The sequence below is a fragment of the Hakea prostrata genome, chromosome 4, assembly GCF_041222555.1.
Source record: "Hakea prostrata isolate BN-2017 chromosome 4, UWA_Hpros_2, whole genome shotgun sequence".
Lineage (NCBI taxonomy): Eukaryota > Viridiplantae > Streptophyta > Magnoliopsida > Proteales > Proteaceae > Hakea > Hakea prostrata.
The window spans coordinates 1,097,519-1,121,712 of record NC_142603.1 but is presented as its reverse complement, the minus strand read 5'-3'; the positions used below and the strand labels follow the sequence as shown (position 1 = coordinate 1,121,712).

Here is a 24,194-nt window from a genome sequence, read left to right as displayed (position 1 = left end):
TTAAAACCAGAATTTGAGCAGATCCGGCGACCACAATGGCGATGGCGGCTCTCTCTTGCAGCCTTTCTGTGGCACAATTTGATACATCTTATGTCACTTCCTCTCCCCAGATTTCACTGCAACCGCGATTTTTACCGGCAAGGTTTCCCGGTGTATCTGTGTCATCTCCAGCGAGATTCCCTCTTCTCCGTCGCCACCAGATTTCCTGCCAGAGCTCCGCCTCTCTATCTACAATCTCAACCTCTGTTGATGGAAAAGGTCTGCTACTTTTCTGTGTGCTCTCTTCTCTTTAGAGCTATATAGATGGACATGCACTTACGTACCTCTCATTATTCAAAATCCCGTGGTACACTATAATATATGTAGGGTTCTTCATAAATACTTGTAACTATCTGATTTTATTTGTTCTACCCCCAAAAAATCTGATTTTTATTTTGAATGAATCGTAATATAAATGAAAGACGACGGACTAATTATTTCTAATGGTTAAGCTGTTTGCGTTTCGTGCTCCATGCTTCCTTGTCTGGTCTCTGGTGCCTCGACATGATGTGTAGTATCTGGTGAAAACTAGGATCCATGTAGCAGATCGACCATGTCTGAACGAACTGTAAGTTTGCCGTTGGTTAACCGTACCTGGAAACTTTACATGAACAATGTCTGGTTTTTGGGAGTGATAGTGGAAAAGCTGAGTGATAGTGTTTTGGGTCTGCTACTCGGAGATTTTTCTTCCGCTTCAGAGCATACCATTTTAATCAGAATTGGGATTATTTTCTTTTACAACCCTCTCTTTAAGATTTGCATCCCGTCCAAGTAAAGGAATCAAGGCATATATGTTTCGAACAGATTTATTAATTTGTTTATTTTTTTGCGAGAGATTTGAAAAAAAAAAAAAACTATATAATTGAAAGGTTATATTCATCTGCCTTTTCTCCATGCATGTCTTCAGACAATGTTTTAAATATCAGAAGTCTATCTCTTAAGCTAAATCCCTCTGCAAATGTAGCGAATTTAATAACTGGGTACTTTACTTTTCTTTTCTCCTCACCAAATTGAAGCATCTTTGTTAGGATTATACCTTAGAGACTTTGTATGAACTGCTTTGTTTGGAAGAATGCCTGTAGAAATTCATTTGTAATCAACCATTCATGCTCAGTATCCTAAGGAGAAGATGATTTTATGAATAATTTAAGCTCAGTGTATCTTTGCCTCGCTTATGGTACTCTATCAAGAGATTAATATTTGTTTTTCGTTCTCTCTTTTTTTTTTTTTTTTTTTTTTTTTGGGGGGGAGGGGGGTCAGTTGTTTTCATGCTCTCAAACTGGTGTATTCTGTGTTCTCTAATACTTTTCTCTTCATCTTTGTATTTCCTCTCTTTCATAAAGCATTCATTTGAGAGGTGAAAAATTGGAATCACAACACAACTGGGTTGTAACTTGTAATTTGGTTTCTATTGCTGGAAACACCTTGTTATTTAAAAGGTATCTGTAGCATCAATTTTTTCATGTTACTTTTTGCGTACTTCCTTTTGTGAATATGTTGCGTAGATATTAGGTCTCAGGTTTGTCCCACTTTAATGTTCTCTTATTGTAAAAGTTTACTTAAATTCCAAACACAGAAAGAGTAGATGGAAAATAACTAACTTAAATTTGCATGTGGAAATAGTAACTAATAGACAGTCATAGACAGTGAGAACAATTCATGCTGTTGAGTTCATTTGAGTGATTGTGATTAAATTAAAGGCGCATTGCACAAGGCATATTAAAAAAAGGTTTACCCAGTGCACGAGGCTTTCACCACTGCAGGTCAAGGGAATTTCATAATATATGCTGCATTTCCCCTGCTTTTAGAGTGGCTGTTTTCAACTTGAACCCATGACCACTAGTCACTGTGGAACAACATCAGCATAATTGTTTATCTATTTAACTATGGTGATTTCATATGAGTAAGTTTGTTAATTAACCCCCACCCTCCCCAAAAAATAAAAAAGAGGGAGATAGTAGGATGAATTGCTCATACGATCCCATTTATTGCTACTGTGGAGGTGGATTCAAGAGTTCCTATGTACTCAAATGTGTAAGTGGAACCCAAAGGTCCTTAATGATTGGTCTAAATACCATGCATGCATTGCAGGTTTTATATAAGTTTTAGCTATGTTAGAAGCGTATTGCAGGACTTCTTTCTTTCCTTTTTTTTTGAAACTGAAATTAAATGCAAGTATTGAACCAGCTCTAGTCTATTATCCTGTCCAAGAGTTCCATTAAGGAATCAAGGAATGTAGGTCAGTCTTTACCTTTGTACCCTGATGTCCTCTTCCTTTTCCTTCCCCAGCAAAAGCAGATCTCAAGGATTTTCTGCACATAAGTGATTTTGACAAGGACACTATTATGAACATCCTTGATCGTGCCGCTGAGGTCAAAGCACTGATAAAATCAGGGGATCGGACATATCTTCCATTTAAAGGGAAAACAATGGCAATGATTTTTGCAAAGCCATCCATGAGAACTCGGGTTTCATTTGAAACTGGGTTCTTTCTACTTGGTGGCCATGCCATATATTTGGGACCAGATGACATACAAATGGGGAAGCGAGAGGAAACCCGTGATGTTGCACGTGTGCTCTCTGGCTATAATGATATCATTATGGCTCGAGTGTTTGCTCATCAGGTAATATGGTGAGTCTCTTTGGTTGTTATTACTACTGTCTTCATGATCATTTTAGTACCCTATTTTAAATTATTACAATTAGTGTATTTGAATTTCTTCTTTGAAAATCCTTTTCACCAATACCCTCTCTGCATGTGTGGTCAAACTCTTTAGTAAGTTTTACAACTTTAAGACAGTTGATCTTTTTGTCAATTCTGCAGTTGAAATTTGGAATTAAATGAATTTATTGTAAAAGAAAACCAGAGCTTCATTGCTTTTCTTACTGACAAAGAATCTTGTATGGCTCATTTCTGCCTTTAAAAACCTCAGAACGTCATTTCTGCATTGTTTTTTAATACTTTTTATGAAGCATGCGTGGAATTCTCTTTTGGTTGGTGTTCCTCCTCCCATCTCTAAAAAGTTTATTATGTGTGGAAGGAAAAACATAGTTTTTGGTAAATCCTATGGTTTTATTCCATACATATGAAAACAATCCAACTTAACACCCAGTACAAAACCATTCAACTGTATGTGAGTCCCGTATAGAATACTGGTCACAGTCCCATTATGTTGTTCAAGCTCCAGCCTCCAAATAATTCCAGTGGGTAAACCCAGGTTTAGGTCTGGTGAAGTCCAGAAATAAAAGGCATGGATGTGAAGCAATCGAGCCAATGGAATGGAATCGTGTTTAGGTGCAAACAGCAGTAGATAACTCTCCAATTTCAATCAATTCTGACCAACGGTTGTGAGTTATGATCTTCACATGCTGCAGCAACAAGACTAAATCACTGGAACAACAACAGCCCTCAATAATGGGTTACAGCACTAGCAGTCTTTGGAATCAATTGTGGAAGGATTTTGATTATTGGTTTGAGACCTTAATGAATTGTTGTAGACTCAAACAGTAAGAGCAGCAAGAAAAGATAAGAAGGGGATAAGAAGATAGAAAAGAAAGGTAGGGGGATGGGCTATCCCACCCTTGGATTCCTCCATAAGCAATGCCAACATGGCCAGCAAATTTGATTATTGTATACTCTGATCTTACTGCAATGGAAGGCTTTATTTACAGCTTGACTAAAGCTTTTGAATGAATAGAAACATGGTAGACTGAAAAAAAAAACTAATAATCTAGTAACTAGTAAAAGTAGAATCTTATAGAAACAACAACAAGAAGCCTTGTCCCAACTAGATGGGGCCGGCTACATGGATTCTTGCCTTCTAATCAGCTCTGTTTGCAGCCATACTAGATACAAGGATAAGCTATGCATATCCTTCCTCACCACTTCTCTTAAGGTTATCTTAGGTCTACCTTACATCTTCTAATTCTTTCAATCTAAATTAAATCACTTTTCCATACAAGGGCATTTATAGGCCTCCATTAAACATGGTTATGCCACCTCAAACGACTTTCTCGCAGCTTATTACTTATTGGAGTTACTCCCAGACCAACTCTAATATGATCATTATTATCTTATCCTTCTTGTTTCTCCACACTTCCAACTTAGCACCCTCATTTTTGTTATAGTGATTTTATCTCTATGATGTTTCTTAACAGTCTAGCACTTTGCACCATATATCATAGCTGGTTGTACGATAGTCCCATAGAATTTTCCTTTGAGTTTTAAAGGCATACATCGGTCACACTAGACCTCGAATTCACCTCTTCACTTCATCCACCCTATTTTAATTATTTGGGAAACATCATCCTCTATATCACATTTTTTTTATTTCTGATTGAGCCAAAGTACCTAAAATAATAAATTTGAGGAGTCTCCTTCTCATCAAGTTTCATCTCCTCATCATTTTCCGATCATGACCAAAGTTACAACTAGATATTCCATTTTTCATTCTACTTGGTTTAAAACCTTTAAAGTATATCTCCATGAATCTGACTTGGTATAATGGTATTAATCCCTACTTATTTCTCATCTACATGGAATCTTATAGAAAATAGAATTTGATTAAAATTAGAAACCTTTAGGCTTAAAATTCAGCCACATGCATAAAAAACTAAAATAGAAACTAAAACTAAACTTCTAGATCTCCCAAGGATAGTCTTCATGTACTTTGATCTTGGGCCCCACAAATCCTCTATGAGTATTCTTGCTAGCCAAATAGGTTATGGCACTGTTCACATGAACAGTTTTTGGCTCCATTTCTTTATGTATTATCCTATTGCAGCAGTCCAAATTGACTGGTCAAAATTGTGGGGCAAGGGAACCTTCTACTTGGACTAGCTGGCTGGTTTGAGTTGGCCTCTAGTGCTTTTGCATTGGTCCTAGCTGGTTCAAACCTGTCCAGTTTGTACATTGTTGTCACTGTAACTTTGTTGTAGTTGTCCCCAACACTCTATTCCACCAAGAAGTGTAGATGATTAGCAAAAAATATAAAATCTAGGATTTAGTGGAATTTTTCCCCTCACTTGAAACCGAATTTTTGAATGAAAACGGTACTTTCACATGTATCATTTTGTATCAAAACTGAGTTGAAACTGAATTTTTGTTTCAACTCGCTTCCCTACTCAGTTGTGTCCAATTCTATTTTTGAACTTCATTGAAATAAAATATTCAAAATATTTTACAAAATCTTGATGGCATTGAGCAAGATTTTGAAGTATGTTTTCTCTTATGTTTAAGCTGTTTTGGGTTCACTCTATTGATCAAGCCAAGGTTACATGTTTCTTTATGTAATGAAAGCTTCTTCATATGATATGTATTTTCGGTCAACTTCTATCAGAAAGGGCATACCTAATGCATGAGGTACACCTCCCCCCGTTGTTTCCCACCTTTTACCGCCCATGCTTTGTAGAGAGGCTATTCTAGACTTGAGCCCATGACCATTTGGTTAAAATAGAGCAGCCTTACCTTTTTTGGTCAACTTAGTATGACCCTATTTTCACTTCTTTGTTTTGTTGTTTCTTTTTTGTTTGTCATTGGGGGAGGGGTTGGCCTAACAGTTATGATGATGATATTGATGGTTGTTTGATCCAACAAGTTCTGTACATTCATCTAAAATGAATTGGTTGATTGCTGGATAAAGACCGTTAATTTGGCCAGCTTCAAAAAATTCACATGCAAAGTAGTGCTTGATTTGGTACCAGGTATAAGAATCTCCACTCACCAGTTACCAGTAAACTATGACTCTAATGACAACAGAAGACATTTTGCAAAATCTTCTCTTCTGCTTATATGTATGTTCTTTTATGATATTCATTTGTTTGTTAGGTTCTATTTTACCTAGTGACAATTACTGTTGCAGGACATTCTTGATCTGGCTAAATATGCTACTGTCCCTGTGATCAATGGCCTCACTGACTACAATCACCCTTGCCAAATTATGGCCGATGCACTCACCATAATTGAACATATTGGACATTTGGAAGGGACCAAGGTTAGTTAATTACAGTTGTGTCTTTGCTTCCATGTCTTGTGCAGAAACACCTCCACACCCATTTGTATGTCGTGTCCGATGAAATCTATGATTGTCACGAGTCTAGTTGAATGAGCCTTCATTTATCATTTTTTGAGTTCCAGGTTGTCTATGTTGGAGATGGAAACAACATTGTGCATTCCTGGCTCCTGTTGGCATCTGTGATTCCTTTCCATTTTGTCTGTGCCTGCCCCAAAGGATTTGAACCTGACAAGGAGACAGTTGAGAAGGCCAGAAGTACAGCTATTAGCAAGATAGAGATAACCGATGATGCAAAGGAAGCTGTCAGGGGAGCAGATGTTGTGTACTCAGATGTGTGGGCTAGCATGGGACAAAAGGAGGAGGCTGCATATCGCAGACAAGTTTTCCAGGGATTTCAGGTAGCTTCTCTCTCTCTCTCTTGGATTGGGTATGGGATGGGGTTGAACAGGGATCTCTTTTATTATCTTCTTCATTAAAGAGGCGTAGCCATACTTATCAAAGCATCACCAAGGTGACAAGGCATGTCTTGAGACCCGACATGACTTTGCCTTTTGTTTAAGGTGCCCAAAATTCAGACCCAGTGGATGAAGGGAAACTATCTATTACATGGAAAAATATGCCTGGAAAATGGCAATTGCCTTGCGCATGGTGATGCCTTTGATGTGTTGTTTTGCTAGGGTTGCCACAACAGGTTAGTTGGAAAATTCCATGTGGCAGCTCAATTTGAAACCCTAAAATTTTCGCATGTAAGATCCTCCATACACTACTCACCTGTGGATTTTAACCCAATTGGAGTCATCCATGTGGCAGATTGACAGAAACTATGTAAAAAGATGGGTTGGATCACAAAATTCTGTAGCCTATCCAAGGGACTAAGGGAAGGTTCAGATGGGATCCTGGCATAGTGCTTATTTTCTTACACTTGTTTTATGTCATTTTCTTCCCTATTTTTAGAGTTCATGATTTGAAAATAACACAGGCACTGTGATCTTAAGTTGCCAACTATGGGATTGTGATTGAAAGGCAACGATCACCTAATTAGTTGCTCTTGGTTGATCAGCATAGTTCTTGCCACTCAGTGACACACCGAGTTCAAATTGCTTGATAAATGCTGTTCTGGTAGGATTTTTATCAGCTCCATTTCTGACATGCTGAATGTTCACCCTTGGATTAGTGACAGGTGTATTATTCTGATCCAAGGGTCAATAATTTCCAAACCCTTAACTATAGTATTTGTTTTCTTTCTCTCATTTAACTCATCTTCTTCTCTCACATCCTTTATTTTTTGCTGTCTCCCTCCTTCCTCTGGCTCTGGGATCAGCAGTGGTTATGCTGCCCCCGATAACAAGAACCTCCTTTTTGCTTCTTCCCTGCTGCCCTTCTTTCTCTCTAATTTGCTTGCTCCTTAGGTTTTGCATCTGTTGCTTCTAAGGGAGGCATTGGAAAGTATTTCCATTCTTGACTTTTGACATTTTGTCCCAGATTAAGCTATTAGATTTTACCAAAAGGAAAAAGAAGATGAAAAACCAAAACATGAGGTCATCGGATATCAAAATTCCATCGATGATAAAGCCTCGGTTGATAGGAATGTTTGTTGCAACATCTGATTCCGTGGCCATCTAATTCTTCCCTAATCTGATTGCAACATCTGATTACAACTCTTGTTGGACCGTATGCTGTAATATCCATTTGACCCTTAGTTGATAGGCATGTTCATTGCAACATGCGATTCCATGACCGTCTAATTCTTCCCTAATCTCTCATGGATTCTGATTATGGTTTTTTTTTTCCCTCATCGTTTATTTATTTATTTATTTTCCTTATCAAGGATTGGATGACTGTGAACCTTACAATTAGAGTAATGCACATGTCAAACATCCAATGATCACTTGAGCAAACTTGAGCATGCCAAAACTGGAGCTGATAAAAATCCGTTTTGGTATCACACACCCAAAACTGCTGCTCATGGAAAAGGCCTCTTGCGTGCTTGGGAAAGTGTCAGGACCAGAAACTTCTCTGTTAGCACATTAAATAAAAAAGAAACCGATCAGTACAGGTGGCCGGCCCCCATGGTGTGGACAAAACAGTGATTTTGAACATTTAACACCTTTTCCATTATAAAAGCTATTATTTTTTTTTGGTAAATAAAAAAAATATTCCAAGAAGTATGATTGTATACAAAGTGCATTGCTTCATAACCATTTTCCCTGATGTGCTTCTTTGTTTGGGTCATGGTTGCTGCCGAAATCATCTGCAGGTGGATGAAGCCCTAATGAAACTGGCGGGGGACAAGGCTTATTTCATGCATTGCCTACCAGCAGAAAGAGGGGTGGAGGTAACTGATGGAGTGATTGAAGGTCCTAGATCTATTGTGTTTCCACAGGCCGAGAACCGTATGCATGCTCAGAATGCAATAATGCTTCATTCACTCGGCCTTTGATGATTGAGGCCAATCTTGGTCTTGCTGAGACCAGGCCAAGTTGCAGGGTTTAACTTTCTGTTTTAGTTGTTTGAATTAGTTATGGTTTGCAGGATTTTATTTTCCCCCCCCTTTTTTATTGAGAGTCAATCTTGTAGGTTTTATGTTTTGAAGAATTTTTGTAGTGATTTTGTAGGTGCTCTTTCCATTAGATATCTTGAGGGTAATCTGTTGACTGTATTTCTAGTGACTGTCATAAGAGCAATCTTCTAGTAAAGCCTTTCGGTTCTGAACATGAAAGAATGGTTGGGCCAGTATAACTTTTACTTATGCGGGGTTGTTTTTCTGCTGAGCATATTGTTCTTGAAAGTATACTTGTTAATTGTTTTCTTTAATTAATCTTCAACTGTGGACAAAATGGTAGTTTTCTGATTGGGTTTGCTCATGGGTTTCTTTTCTATTTTTCCCACCATGGTTACAATAGATACCCAGGCCAGTTCATATGGCAATAACTATAGGTTATAGGGTTTATAGGAATCATTTAAAATTCCACCAAACACTATGACGAGCATTAACCGCCTGGTGTGTGTAACCCTAAGATATGAGGAATCTAATTCGGTACATATTTCCTTGGGTGGTGTTTCATTAACACTCGATAACTTCTTAGGAGTCGCTCAGGCACCTTGGCTGAAAAGTAACAAATTCTGTTTCACTTTGCCTGCTCTAAATATTTTATAGCCAGATTTTGGCGAAGATAGGCTTGAGCCTCGTAGTACTGATGGTAGTCGACTCGGTAGTAGAGAGTCGACGCCTGGTATTGATCTTACCATTAGCAAGGGACGTCGATGGTGTCCTAATGACCTTATCAATTTTGCCATTAGCGCAAGAAGCACTCTGGTAGAGGATCTCCTCCAGATATAAAAAATTGGGAATCGGAAAGTTGAATTGGCTAGTTCATAGCAGAATACGATTCCAAAAATTCCTAATTTCCACTTATCTAATAGTAGCAAATTGGAAACTAATCAGCAGTTCCTTTCCCGAAGGCAACGATAAAAAGGAAGAGAGGGCTATTGAGCTCGCAAGACACTTTGCCTTTTGGCGTCTCCATATTCTCCACGTTTTTGTTTTGGTAAACGCATATTCTCCACTTTGATGCTTGCTGACTTGAGACAGATTGCCATGAGAATTAAAATTCTTTGTTTGTGCACAGCTCATCTGCTCTATGATCCTCAACTCAACACACTCATCTGTCTTTTCCTCATCTCCTTTGGATTTTATGAGCGAGCACCCGGAACAGCCATCAGATTGCTGCCACATGTGTTTTTTTTTTTAAAGTAAAAAGGCGCTTTTATACATATAAGGTGTTGAGATAGATATGCTATTGACAAGAATCGCACGGCATCTTCACACATACATTTTTTCACATCTTTACATGTGCACTTTCAGTCCATGAGAACTAGAACTATAGGGTTTGAAGTACGGAAGAAGCCGTTTACCAAAAAAAAAAAAAAAAAGGAAGAAGCCAAATTAAAGTGGAATGCCTGTGGACCAAGCCCATAACGGCGTCCGTGGACGTTTTGTAAAGGCGTTCCTTGAAAGTTTTTTTTTTTTGGTAGAGGCGTTTCGTGAAAGTTGAAACCACATTTTACTGAGGCGTCTCATTAAAAACCGCAAAAATTCGAAAAGCTGTTCAAAGAAACAACCCCACCCAGTGAAAGCAGTTACTTAATCACCAGAGTTGCCCACAGCAAACATTTCAAGCAGGCTTCCAAGGATCGATATACAAGTGAAAGTATAAAAGAGTGGATGAGATTTGAATCGAAAGGGAAAAAAAACTTCTCAGATTGATTCCTTGGCCAAGCGTCAAGGTCGTGATGGAATGATCAAAGGTGAAACTATCAGTCAAGATCCCAAAGCTTCTGATGCTTTAGTTTTGCAAGAAAAAAATCATCTGCTGTGTATAACACTTTTGTACCAAATAGAAGGCTGAGATTAAAAGCTTAATTTAAAATTTTAAAATCTTCAATAGTCTTGTATTTGTTTTGTTTTCTCAGTCAACCATTTGGTACAAAAGTGCATTGCAGTGCACAATATTTTCCCGAGAAAAAAAGGGATGGGATCAAGCCACCACGGGAAGGCCCAGAAAACCCTTGATCATTAAACGGAAGAGCAAAAGTAGGGTTTTGTGATGGCAGTGAGTTGGGCAGAGAGATGTGTGGATGTGGTCAGCCGTAACCGCAACTTAATGTGAAATTACAACCCTGCACAACCAACACGCCCCCTCCCTACCTCTCCACAAAACCCCACCTAACAGAGGGAAAAAAAAAGAAAAATCAAAATGAAGAATCCCAAACCTTTGGAACTTGTATGGCTAAAAGAAGACTAAAGCCCAGCAATGGAACAGTACATATATTACAAAAACGCACATTTGCCGATAAACATACGACCCACAATTCGACCAAAGGAAAAAGGAAAAAAACGAGGACGGACGGTCCGAAGAAGAATGCTACCTTTCTTCGGAATTGAATCTGTTCCAAGCATCCTGCAAATTTCAAAAACCAAAAAATTGGCAATACCCAGAAAAGATATACTAGCATGCATAATTCTGAACCATTAAGGATGATGATAACACTTGAAACAAAACATAACCTAGATCCAGGATTCAACCCAAAAAGGGTGTCCAATCATATTGTTTAATACATCCCAGCCCCACAAGTAATGAAAATCAGAACCCTTGAATCAGTCAATGCCGATTGGAATCAGTCTTAGAGAAACTAGATTTGGCACCTAAAGCTGAAAACGGATCCGCTAGGATAGTTATATTACCAAATTCATGTCAGATTCTATCCACGTCAAATATGAATTCTTTCTATCCCTTGACATCTTTAATGTTTTGTTGATGAGGGATAGGGTTGAGATTCGAGAATTCAATAAGTGTGTAGTTTTCTACTCTTATTAGTGTTTGATTTTCTTTAGTCTTGATTAGATATAAAAGCAATCAATAATAAACAACTTCATTACTACTTGAACGCAAAAAGATAGTTGGACACTAAATGAATCTAACAATAGACGGTCAAATATGGGGATAACCATGTCCGTATTCCATTAGTTGCGGACGAGTTTTGATTCTCCTAACCAGATACAAATGCAGATTTGAAAACAGATATTGACTATCCATCTATGTCCCTATAACAAAACCCCGATTTTCATTTCACTATAACCAGCCCCTGATGTCTGATATCCCAGTGATCCAGTGAGGAAAAAACCCCTTCAACCTGTGCTAGATTGGAATGTACAGAATCAGGATAGGTAACTGATTCAAGCGATCCGATTTTGATTTTTGACACAGTGTCAACCCTTTTGAGGCAAACAGCTCAAAGCCCTACTACTTGACTCCCCAGCTCCCACCCCCAAGCAGAGTGGGATAACTGACCTTATGCCTAACCCTATTAGGACCAGAGGCTGATGTTATAAAGAATATAAAAAAATGCATATTCAGATTTTTTCTGGACCATTCAAGAAAAAGCGTCAGCATGCAATTGCAAACCAAATCGATGGTCCTTAAACACTGAAACCAACAACATCTATACCTTAGAAGGGAATCATTTGGTAAACAGCAAACTGATGACTTTAAGACTTATGTCAAATTGTTTATAGGGGGACAAGGAATCTAAAACTGTGTTTTTGAATGCATTCTTTCAACAGACTCTGGATCTAAAACACATTCTGAAATACGATTCTTCTCTGCTTTCTCACTTCCCTTGATGACTCAAAGATGTTTTGTAAGACTTGAAAATATTCTAGGTACAAAGATTGAAAACCATTAAATACAGATATTTGGCTCTGATTATTGAAAATCTAAAGCCATAAACTGTAAATTTAAATTATAATGCTGGAGGCATGATCCCCAGGGATATTTGTTGCCAGAAATAGATCATGTTTTAGTAAATAGGAATCATGGTGAAAAAGGAAGCTAGGAACATACCTTTAGAAGATCAAAAACTTTCTCGCATATGTACTTCTGTTGAATGCTTGCACGCCTTTGCTGCAGCTTATCAGGATGAACACTAAGTGTGGCTTTTTTATAAGCTTTCTTTACTGCAACAGCCGTAATAACTTCTGTCAGGGGAATTGGCTGCCAACCACTATCAGGCCCAAGGATCTGCCAAAAAAACAGCTACTTATAACAGCAGCTATTGGTGCTTGATAACACAAGTTTTTATCACTAGCTAATGCATATTTAACATAGAAGAAGATTAAAAACATGCAACAACCTCATATTCCATGATCATCCAAATAAATTTAAGAAAAAATGAGATTAAATTAGAATATGAATAATAAAAATATGCAACAAAAACAGATTCCATGATCATCCCAAACAAATTTAAGAAAAAATGAGATTAAATTAGAATATGAATATTAAAAATATGCAACAAAAACAGATTCCATGATCATCCCAAACAAATTTAAGAAAAAATGAGATTAAATTAGAATATGAATATAAATATATGCAACAAAAACAGATTCCATGATCATCCCAAATAAATTTAAGAAAAATGAGATTAAATTAGAATATGAATATTAAAAATATGCAACAAAAACAGATTCCATGATCATCCCAAACATTTAAGAAGGATTAAATTAGAATATGAATATTAAATATATGCAACAAAAACATATTCCATGGTCATCCCAAACAAATTTAGGAAAAAAGAGTCAAATCAGGAGAAGAGCAACTTTTAACAAGTACATTTATTTCAAAAGACATTTATCTTTTATAAGAATGAGGATTTGGGAAAGCATATTACTTTCACCCATCCTCACCACTGACTACTCATTAAGTATATCTAAGTAGAAAAAACATGAGGATTTACGATAGTAACCTACACTTGCAATTTATTGCCATTTACCACAATGCCACCCACACAAATAAATAAACAAATAAGTTCTGCAAGTACATATTACATTCCCTAAGTCTTCATGCCACAATAAATTCCAATTAACAACGTAAATGTCATCTTGCCAGATGCAGCATATGGTCGATGCGAGTGTTTGCTGAACCCACAAGATCATAACAAATACACCCATAGCTCTATGAAGGTAATTTTAGTTCCATAGTTTGGAACGATGAGCATCTAATCCACATTCAACCCTCGTAAAAGAAGGGGGGGGGGACAAGAGCAAGCCAACAGAATCCAAGGTCCTTACCACAGGGCAAGCAGCATCTTTCCGGTAATCACCATGGTTAGACTGTAAAATAAGGGGAGCCCACGCATGTCCATAAGTTTGAATTAGGAGGTTATGATATTCTATGGGAGTTGGGTGTGGCACTGATGCCATCCCAAGGATGACGTCCACAGAAGCAAGTTTTTGAAATGATGTATTTTCAATTAATGAGTCTAAACCATGTCATGAATATGATAAGCAGGATGGTAGCTCAATAAAGCCAAATGTCAAATGCAGACCCAAATCTCAATCCTTTGTCCCACCATTGGATTGACTCCTTCCCTGGTATATATTATCCAAATTTTACCTTTCAAGGAAAAATTGCCAACAGAGGAGCTTCACAACAAACTGCAGTTATTTGAAATTAACATAAGTAGAAAGAATGGCCACCATGTTTGGCATGTGCCAATATGCCATATAGGCACAATCCTGCTAACCTCCATACTACAGAAATAACAAGAGAAAGATATAAAAGTTTGACTTACATATTGTAGGGTTGAAAGCAATGCACGCAAATTCCCTTCTTTCCCACTGGACCACCTTCTAACCTCAGCATCCAAAGTTTCTGCCAATCTCTGCACTCAGCAAATATTTAAATTTTGTAAGAGAAACCAAGACACCAGTTAATCATTGTCAATCCAAGAATAAAAGCCAAGCCAGAAGCAAATATCTTTCAATTTGAGGAAAATAAACTAACATTTCTCTCTGCTTGCTCTCTCTGTGCAATAAGATCGCGCATGTTCTTCTCTACAAGAGCTTTTGCCTGAAATTGAAAAAGAATAGTTCACCTTTATTTTAGTCAAAGAAAAATCAAGTCTCCAATTTATTCTCCTAAAAGAACACCTACCGCTCGCTCAACAATTCGTCGGTGCCTCTCTAGCCTTGCTTTACACCTCTGAGCTGATTCACCTTCTGTTCCTAGAAACTTGGCTGTAGTATAGGAGGCTTCATGGTGAAAGAGCATTCTACTTATAAGCAATGCAATAAATGATGGCAGACAGATGCCACATTCAAGAAAAATCCGGTAGAAATATATGAATCACATACCATCATGAACTGAGGAATTTGCATATCTTGAACTACTGTCACAGCTCATGTTTTGAAGTTGTGGGTCTCGCAGGTCCTGCAATCTACCATGTAACTAACATGCAAAGAAAGAAAATGCAATAAATAGAAGATTTAAAGAGGAGGTATCATGTAACCAGAAGTCATTATACTCACAGAAAAGGAAGAGCTCTGCCTCATTCCACTATCTCTGGAGTTTGTTACAGAGAATTTCTCAGCAGCAAATCTTTCTGCTGATTCACTAGATTTTTCTACCCGTTCTCTTGCGTCCAGAACTGCTTTTTCTGCAGCACGCTCCCGAGCCTCTGCAATTGCTCGTTCAACCGCAGCATGCTCTGACCTCAGCCTGGCTTCAGTTAAAGCTTTCTCAGCTAATGATTTCTCCCTAGCCTCTGCTGATGTCTTCTCCAGTTTTTCTCGGGCCTCCGCCATTGCTCTTTGACGTGCTTCAGCAGTTGCCCTATCTACAGCAGCTCTTTCTGCCCTTTCACGGGCTTCATGGGTTGCTCTTTCCACAGCCATCATATTTTTTTCTCTTTCCCTTTCATGTTCTTTCTCTTCTTTACTCTCCAGTTTTTCGTTTTTTCCTATTTCTACATTAGAACATGTTTTGTGGTAATACTTCTCTTTTATTTCCGTACAATGGCTCTTGTCAACTTCCTGATCCATCTTCTGCATGTTCCCCATTGCTTCCACTGACATAACGGACGGAAGAGACGCACCCTGATCCATACAGTTTTTCATCCCTTCAGCTACTTCATTGCTATTCTGGTAAGCTCCTCGATCATTGGCAACTTGACAATTACCAGCAGTTTCCTGGTTCTTAGACACTTGTGATGTTCTGTGATCCTTTTTGTTTGGCTCCAGATCATCTACAATTTCAAATTCTCCTAGTTTACCCTCCAATCCATCCAACGAGAGGTCTTCCATGGAATTTTTGATCCCTTCAACGCTATCTTGTTCTGGAGCACATTGCACCAAATCAGCAGGTCTGGATCTCCCACTCTCATCTTTTTCATCTCCTGCTTTAGGAATTTTCAATTCCTTTTCATCACCTTCACATTCACAAGCATCATTAGCTGCTTCAGTCATTCCACCACTCACTTCAGGTTCAGTTGCTTCAGGAGCCAGCTTTAGTTTCCTACTGTTCTCTATAGGGTCTTCTTGAATTCCTTCAAAGTTATTATCAACTACAGGCTTAAATGACCCAGTAGCTGTCACAAAATTCTTGTCAACTTTAAGATCAAGGGACTCTTGATTCACTTTTACTTTATTTTCCTCCCATTCACAAGCCTGATTTTCTCTATTTTCATTTGTTCCCTCCTCATTAGACTCTCTCTGTTTCTGCGCATCTTCCACGGGCTCAAAAATGACTTTTACTTGCTTCTTATTCTCTTCCGCCTTATAGACTTCCTTTAATCTTATTTCATTTTCTTTCAGCTCACAAACTTCTTTTAGTCTCCTCTCATTTTCTTCTTCCTTAAATGCTTGTTTTAGTCGTTTTTCATTTTCCTTGTGATCATGAGCCTCTTGCTGTCTCTTATCATTTTTTTCTTGTTCACAAGCCTCTAGTAATTGTTTGTTGGTATGTTCTTGCTCCTCAGCATCATTTTGTCTATTGTTATTTTCCATCTCATGAACTTCCGGTAGTCTTCTCCCATTAAACTCCAACTCGTAAACCTCTTTTAGTTTCTTCTCATTTTCTTCCCGTTGACAAGAATCTTTCAATTTCTTCTCATTTTCTTCTCTCTTGGAACAATCTTTTGGCTTCTTCCCATTGTCTTCCTTTTCAATAGCATCTTTTGATCTTCTCTCACTAAGTCCACTACAAGAGGCCTCCCTTTGTCTCTCTTCATCTTCTTCCCATTCACTAGCCCGTTCTAGTTTTTTCTGATCTTCTTCAAGCTCCCAAGTCTCACGTGCCATTTTTAATTTCTCCTCACTTCCTTCACATTGACTCGTATCTTCTGCCACCATTAGTTTCTTCTCAACCCTTTTCAGTTCAGATGCCTCTTTGGCTGCTTGTGTCATATCTTCTGCCACAGTCAGTTTCTTTTCAACTGTTTTCAGTTCAGATGCCTCTATAGCTGCTTCTGATATTCTCGAGTTCTCCTCTACACAAGCCTCTTTTGATGCTTTTGATTTCTCAACATTTTCTTCTAGCTGTTGACAGACTTGTTTCACTGCTACCTTCTGACTTTTTTCATGTTTCTGGACTATTATCGGTGCCATCAATTTTTTCTCATTTTTGGCCTCCTCGAAGACTTCAAGGGGTGCTTTGGACTTAACTGTTTTTGCCAGCTCATAGAATTGTTTCTCTACTCTCCACTCTCCTGCTTCTTTGTCAATATGAGAATGGGAAGAACTAGGTCCCTTGGTAACTTTTTGTTCTACAAATTCTTTACCTCCATTCAGACCCTTTTTGCTACCTTCAAAATTGGGAGCTACCTGAGTTGTCCTAATGTCTTTAAGCCCTTCCAGCCTTCCAAACCCTTCCATTACAATATCCTCTGTTTCAGATTTCCCCTGAGTTCCATTTCCTCTAAATCTGAGGGTTTCATGGTTACCTTTATTATCCTCTTTTCTGGCTTTACCACTTACCCTTTTTCTCTCCATCAATTCTTTTGCACTTTTTAGTCTGGCTAGGGCTTTCTCCATTGCTTCTTTCATAGCAGCTGCCGAGGCTGCAGCAGATGAATTTGCATCTACTTCCACATCAAAAAAATCTGGTGACCCATCACCTGCAGCACCCTCCAGACCAAAATTTTCAGAAGCTATCTTAGACTCTCCCTGTTTGGTAAATAATTTTGGTGGTGGACGCATTGGTGGTGGCACTTGGGAAGGCTGCGTCTTGAGGCTTATCTCAGATACAGATACTAATATCTCACCAGAATAAGATCCATTCCCATGAGATCTTCTTTGAAGTTCATAATCACTTCCAAAAGTGTTTGTGATGGAACCATACATGGGAGGGAGAGACGTGGTTTTCTTATATAAAATTTCTTCAAATATGGCCTCATTGTCCATATTGCCACCAATATCATTCATTCCACCGGATGACACATTAATAATTTCAGTCTTATAAGGTGGTGTGCTTCCATCAACCCCAAGAGCAACCCCTGGAACAGTGTTCGTTTTATCATTTGTCCCATTTTCTTCACTTCTTGGCATATCCTCATAATTAGGAACATTCAATTGCTTGATACCATCAAGTGTGTTATGAGTGACTCCGTCTGACTTAGACTGGTTATTCTCTGAACAAGCCAAAGTATCACCACTGGAGCCTTCTGAAGGAGAACGTGTTCCAGCTGGGGTCCTACAAATGCAATAAAGAAGAAAGAGATAAATACTCAAAATAGGTCTTCACCAGACCAAATCACAAACCTCTAGCTGTTATTTTCCATGAATATGACAAAACATGTGAACCATAGAGAAATAAATATTAAGATAGTAATTCAAATGAGTTAATGTTGGGACTGTAAGAACAGATTTTCTGTCACCTTAAATACTAGCATGGAGTGATCTAACAGAGAAATTCCAGAAGTTCCCTATCTTCTTGTAGAAGTGTATATCTTTTCATAGGACCACTAGCTAATGTCTAACACGGTCGAAAAATTCAAGGAATCTCTTTATTTAACCGTATCAAGATTCAAGGCACTATAAAGAATGGTTTGAAAACTCAGCAGACCTCCCGAAATTTCAGAAATTTTGGTTATTTCAATGCGGCCAAAATTGAAATACCATACAAATTAGAGAGTCGTCACTGATTTTTTTTTGGGAGTATTTACGCAATCTGCTTGAGACAGAACTATGAAAACTGGTTCTGTCCTCAGCCAAGCCAATCTGATCTGAGTTTTAAATCCCTACTCAGCTGTCACAATTTTTTTTTCGCACGGTCTAGTGTAGTCCGAACAGTGATACGTTAGTCCTGTATATACACAGCAGTGCATAAAATCTTTCTCCGGACTCTGCAGTAGGAAACATGACCCAAACCAGCTAATTATAATGACTAATCTTAAACAGAAACTCGGTTGGAGCTGAAAGTCAATAGACCAACAAGAACGGCCCATAGGTAAATACTGAAGAAAGGAAAACAAAGTCAAGTAGTCTCAAGCATGCATACTCTGCTTGTAATTGTTCATTAGGAACGAACTAGAAAGGATTAGCAGAGAAACAACTGAGGAAGTACGTACCAGGCTTCCTCGGAGGAGCTTTCTCCTTTGGATGCACCAAAGAGCTCTTCTCCTTCCTTGGATGCACCAAACAGCTCTTCGTAAGAATCGAAGAAATCAACCCCATTAAAGCCACCGAAAATTTCTGAATAATTAAACTTGGAGGCGTGGACTTCAATAGAAACATCGCAATCATGGGGAACGGGAAGATCTAGAACCGGAATGGAAAAACCAGGTAAAGAATGAAATCTACCAAATATTTCCGAGTAATCTTCAACCTGAACCGAGAAGGTTGGAACTCCGAACTTCGGAGGACCACCAAAAACGTCATCGTAGACAGTTTTGGGAGCGAGGTCACTACCATTTGCATTTTTAGAGATTTTCTTCGAAAGAGTAGAAGCAGACGCTTTGTTCCTACGCGGAGCTTGAAAATAATCCTCCATGGCATGACACAAAGGAGGCGTAAAGCTTTTTAGGGTTCCTCACTATTTATTCTCGTTATTCTTTCCGATGAATTACTCTTGCAAAGCACCACCCGTCTCAGTCTCACTCTCTCGGGGTAATCAGAAAGGAAAAGAGAGGACAGAGGTGACTGGGCGAGCAACTGCGAATGCATGATGTGGCAGCAGTAACACTGCGCACTGCCCGCTGCCGGGGAAACCAATTCGTAAATTTGTATTGGAGGGACGCAGTCACGCCAAATCACCTAACTACTCAGTTGGTGTATGGGCCCCGTAGCCCACAAAAACCACCAAACTAACCCAGAAAATGTTTGCGGAGCTGCCGTGTGGGCCATAGTGACACGCTAACCCCTCTTATTGTAAACTTTTACGGATGTAAATGGAAATGGAAATGCGAAATTAAAATTAAAATCAACTTTTAGGTTTTCTTTCTCCAGTAATAAATCAACTTTTATAATCGAGACTAGAAATAGTGAAAAAACTGACGACTTATTTCAATTCGCAATTTTCTTCCACATTGAACAATGGGTTTTTTCTGCAACTAAAATGTCAGTATCTCCTCTTTATCGGTAAGAGTCTTGGGGGCCAAGAAAACTTTCTTTTTCCATTTTATGATTTTGAGTCTTGAGATAGAGTGAGGGGGGAGTTTGTCTCTCGAGAAGAACTGGAAGAGCTTGGGGAAGTCATCTGAGTGTTGGGTTGGAAAGATGTTCAGAAACCAGTACGATACAGACGTGACCACATGGAGCCCGGCCGGGCGGCTCTTTCAGGTGGAATACGCAATGGAGGCCGTGAAGCAAGGGTCAGCCGCCATTGGCCTCCGATCAAAAACCCATGTGGTGTTGGCTAGCGTCAACAAAGCCAATTCGGAGCTCTCCTCTCACCAGAAGAAGATCTTCAAGATCGATGATCACATCGGTGTTGCCATCGCCGGGCTCACCGCCGATGGGAGAGTCCTCTCTAGGTACCTTCGATCCGAATGCATCAATTACAGCTTTGCTTACGAGTCTCCTCTTCCCGTGGGAAGATTGGTTGTTCAACTTGCCGACAAGGCCCAGGTGCAAATCAAAACCCTATACTGTTCTCTTCTCTTCTATCTCTAAACCAGTTCAGTTGTTATATTTTCACTGTACGTGTACGTGCCTTTGGTTCGTTCAGCAGAGGGCATAGGGTTTGCTTCTGAAGATGGAAACACGTTTTTAACCGTTAGGGTTTTTGATTTGTGTTAATTGGTAATTGGATGGATAATGACCAAATAATTGAATTTTTAGTGCTTTACACTATGATTTTCACATCGTTCTCTCTTTGTTTGTTAGATTATGTGATGTTGATATTACATCTACTGTGTGGTGAGTGGTGTTAAGGTCTTCTTTGAAATGCTGAAAAATCAAATATATAAGGGATTTGGTTTTGTTCAAGAACTAGGTGGGAGGATGTAATTCAGTTTCGACTGTTAGTGGACTCAGGGCTGAAAATTTGTTTCAAATTACTGATTTTTCCGCTTCATTTTTTTTTTTGATGGCCTCATATTTGTTTCTTTTCTGGTTTAACTTTGTAGGTTTTTCCTAGTTTATTCAAAGTTCCAAAAAAGTAGGTCAGTGGTTGCGGTGAACTGGAAAATCTTCTTCAGAAGGTGTTGACTGTTTAATCCTTAATTTACTCTGTGTACTCTGCCATTCTATTGAGGTGTTTCTTCTCTATATTGCATCCAGTTTGTGGTGCTGCAATTGCTTTGGACTTCCTTTTCCTAGCCTTCATGCAACTGGTCATGGGTTTGAGACAACATGCGTATATCATACCCTGATACACAGTGTACGCCCCAGGTGCATGTGATTAGGTATGTTGCAGGGCAGGACAATAGGAGGAGCAGGGGAGTCATTTTGATGCAGGCTCAAATTGTAAGGATAAATTAGGGGCCAGTTACACAGTATCTTGTATGAACTAGGCAATTCGGTTAGGTTAAAACTGGGTATAAGGTCCACTAAGGGTAAGATCAGGTTAGTAGGTGATGGGGAATCTAACAGGGGGAGTGTGGAGTTTCACGGAAATGCTTTGAATTCTTATTTTGACATGTCAGCAAATCAGGGTTAAGGTTTTGTGTGTTGAAAAGTGAGTGATGGAAATTCCAGGTTTTGACTGGCTAAATTGGGTACTAGCTTGGTATTGACTGGGTAGTCTGTCAGAAAACTAGGGTTCCAAAAATGAAAATAGAAAATACGGCGTTCAGTGTTGGGAATTTGAAGGTTTGGAAATACCAATTGGGGATGGGGATCAATACAAAATTGCTACATCCCTACAAGGTAAACCCTAGAATTTTGGTTTAGATTAAGAAGAGCTAGGGGTAATACCTAAAATAACCTTAAGAGAAGTGGTGAGAAATTATATGCATGGCTTAGGCCTTCCATCTAGTGTAGTCCCAATAGAGCTGATTGGAAGGCAAGCCTATAGTTGGAACAATGCTTCTTCTTGTTGTCATCGTTTTACAATAAAAAGAAACTCAATCACTGGCTGCATTCTGCATTTTTTTTTATATAAATCCTTACTGGCTGATTGGCGATGTGGTATTCTATTATCGTTGTAAATTGAATCTAAAATCCAAGTAAACTATGGCATTTTAGAATCAAAATTTCAATTAAATTGGGTATGCATTTTAAGGCCAAAGGTGGTCATAAATCGTTAGTCTTAAATTAGGGCCTTCTGAGATCAAAGTTATAATTAAACTACTTCAGCTGTTTCTCTATCATTCAGAGCACAAAACAAGTACCCATATATTATAAATAAGAACTAAAACCAATTAAAGACATTCTTGCACCAATGCATAACTTTCATGTCTACAATTCTAATTTGGAATGTCTAAGTAAAATTTAAAATAGGCTGTTTTTAAGAGAAAACATAAAAAATGTGAAGATACATATACTGATTTTTATACGACATAATGTATTAAAATATGTTTTTAACCTTATTAGTTGTTGATCATGAATGATGCTTCCAATGATGTGGAGTATCTATTATTCCCTTCTTACAATTGATTTTCTATATTAGATTTGCTAAGGCTAGGGCTAGGGGACAAGGATAGGGTCAACCCATCTGACCAGGCCCAATCAAGGCGCAATTGCACTCGGCTTGGCTCATCAAGGCATAGCGTCAAGGGCAAGAAATTTAGGTCCCGAGTCAGGGTCAAGGGGAGCATTGGCTTAACTAAGAACTTTTGGGGTTGGATTGTGTCCCGTTCCTGTTGCAGCTGAAGCGGTATATGAAAGAACAGTTGTAGTTCGCTGTGGGAAGCCCCTTAGAATTACTTGTATAGTTGTATCTATTATTGTCAAATTACGCAGGTACTCTGATTTATCTGGTCCCTGTTATTTCCTTGATTATTATTTGACTCTTTAACCAAAAGAACCTGTGTAGTTGTACATAATGTTCGCTTGTTTGCAGGTTTGCACACAGCGGTCTTGGAAACGGCCATATGGGGTCGGTCTGCTGGTTGCTGGTTTGGATGAATCTGGGGCGCACCTATACTACAACTGCCCAAGTGGAAACTATTTTGAATATCAGGCTTTTGCCATTGGATCCCGCTCTCAAGCTGCAAAAACTTACTTGGAGCGCAAGTTCGGGACTTTCATGGACTCTTCTAGGGACGACCTGATCAAGGATGCGCTATTCGCAATCAAGGAAACATTACAAGGTGAGAAGCTTACCAGCGCTATCTGCACTGTTGCTGTGCTTGGGGTTGGTGAACCCTTCCATATAATAGATCAGAAAATTATACAAGAGTTGATTGAATCGTCTGAAGTGAAGGAGGATGAACCTGTACCTGACCAGGGCGCAGGTATGCAAGAAGACCAGAGCCCAGAAGCAGCACCTATGGATATTTAATAATGCAGTATAGTAGCATTGTGGCCTATGCTCTAAATTGGGTAGTCCAAAGACACTTTTAATGAGATGATGTCATTGAATTTAGTGCAACTGATTCTGTTGATGCATTTTGTTGCTCTTACCTTTTGTGGCAAAAACTTCCAACCCATGATCGGTTGAAATACTATTTTGCATTTTGACATTCAGTGCGGTTCAATCCTAATCTATTCATCCCAGGTTATTGTTGTGTAGAAATTTGACTACAGTTTGGCTCGTAGACGAGTCATCCCCCTTAGCAGTGCATCTGTATGTGAGAGCACTCTTGTAAAGCGATGATTGGAACTCTGCCTTCATGTAACCTACACCACTAATTTTTGTGGGGTAGATAAGTGTGTGCTAGGCATGATAATGTGATAGATTTTAATCCTTTACTGGAAGAGGCTAGGTCACCCATCTTGAAGCGAGGCTTTTCAATCATATGCTGAAGAAGAATGAGTGATATATATTTCTCTTTACTGTTACTGTATCTGAATTAACTTCGAAATGCATCCTTTAAGGGATCCGGGTTCAGCTTCAGAATTGAAAATGTGATATATCCATTGGGTTTTGTTTCCGGCATTTTTGGCCAATGTTTATCACTTGAAGTCGATGTTAGAGGACTTATGACTCGACATATCCAAAATCATGGAACGGCGCTCACCCAGGGTTCCCAATAGATCAACCAACTTCACCAGAAGGGGCCTTCCACCAACCTGAGTAAAATAGATATGAGCAGAGCAGGGACGCAGGCAAAAGAGAAAATTCTCGCGTCTGCTTGTAAGGCTAGCAAATTAAGTAACTAAAGTGGAAAAATAGAACAAGCAGTTGGCCTACCTAAGCATATGCTGGTGCCGGGTGTTAAAATTCAGGCTTTTGATATGTTTCATTCTTACGCAGGTCGAAC

General features: G+C 38.8%; 3 protein-coding genes across 6 annotated transcripts; 2 read left to right on the top strand and 1 right to left on the bottom strand.

Moving 5' to 3' along the window:
* OTC (ornithine carbamoyltransferase) lies at window positions 1–8,959 on the top strand. Its single transcript, XM_089151198.1, has 5 exons — window positions 1–258; window positions 2,329–2,663; window positions 5,901–6,032; window positions 6,176–6,451; window positions 8,311–8,959. The coding sequence occupies exons 1-5, from the start codon at window positions 36–38 to the stop codon at window positions 8,491–8,493; spliced, it is 1,149 nt and encodes a 382-aa protein (XP_089007324.1). The 5' UTR covers window positions 1–35; the 3' UTR covers window positions 8,494–8,959.
* A 1,194-nt stretch (window positions 8,960–10,153) lies between these two features.
* Window positions 10,154–19,590, bottom strand: LOC149016919 (uncharacterized). Of its 4 annotated transcripts, none has more exons than XM_089151194.1 (8): window positions 18,957–19,590; window positions 14,920–18,079; window positions 14,746–14,839; window positions 14,546–14,643; window positions 14,396–14,461; window positions 14,184–14,273; window positions 12,458–12,634; window positions 10,154–11,014 (listed from the first exon to the last, which is right to left on the bottom strand). In XM_089151194.1, exons 1-8 carry the CDS (start codon window positions 19,376–19,378, stop codon window positions 10,979–10,981), a joined length of 4,143 nt encoding a protein of 1,380 aa, XP_089007320.1. In that variant the 5' UTR covers window positions 19,379–19,590; the 3' UTR covers window positions 10,154–10,978. The 4 variants fall into 4 exon arrangements, with proteins under 4 accessions (XP_089007320.1, XP_089007321.1, XP_089007322.1 ...); XM_089151195.1 differs by having other exon boundaries at window positions 10,155–11,014; window positions 14,546–14,628; XM_089151196.1 differs by having other exon boundaries at window positions 10,155–11,014; window positions 14,746–14,821.
* A 283-nt stretch (window positions 19,591–19,873) lies between these two features.
* Window positions 19,874–23,669, top strand: LOC149016918 (proteasome subunit alpha type-1-B-like). The gene is made up of 2 exons (XM_089151193.1): window positions 19,874–20,454; window positions 22,832–23,669. The coding sequence occupies exons 1-2, from the start codon at window positions 20,104–20,106 to the stop codon at window positions 23,270–23,272; spliced, it is 792 nt and encodes a 263-aa protein (XP_089007319.1). The 5' UTR covers window positions 19,874–20,103; the 3' UTR covers window positions 23,273–23,669.
* The last annotated feature ends 525 nt before the right edge of the window (window positions 23,670–24,194 follow it).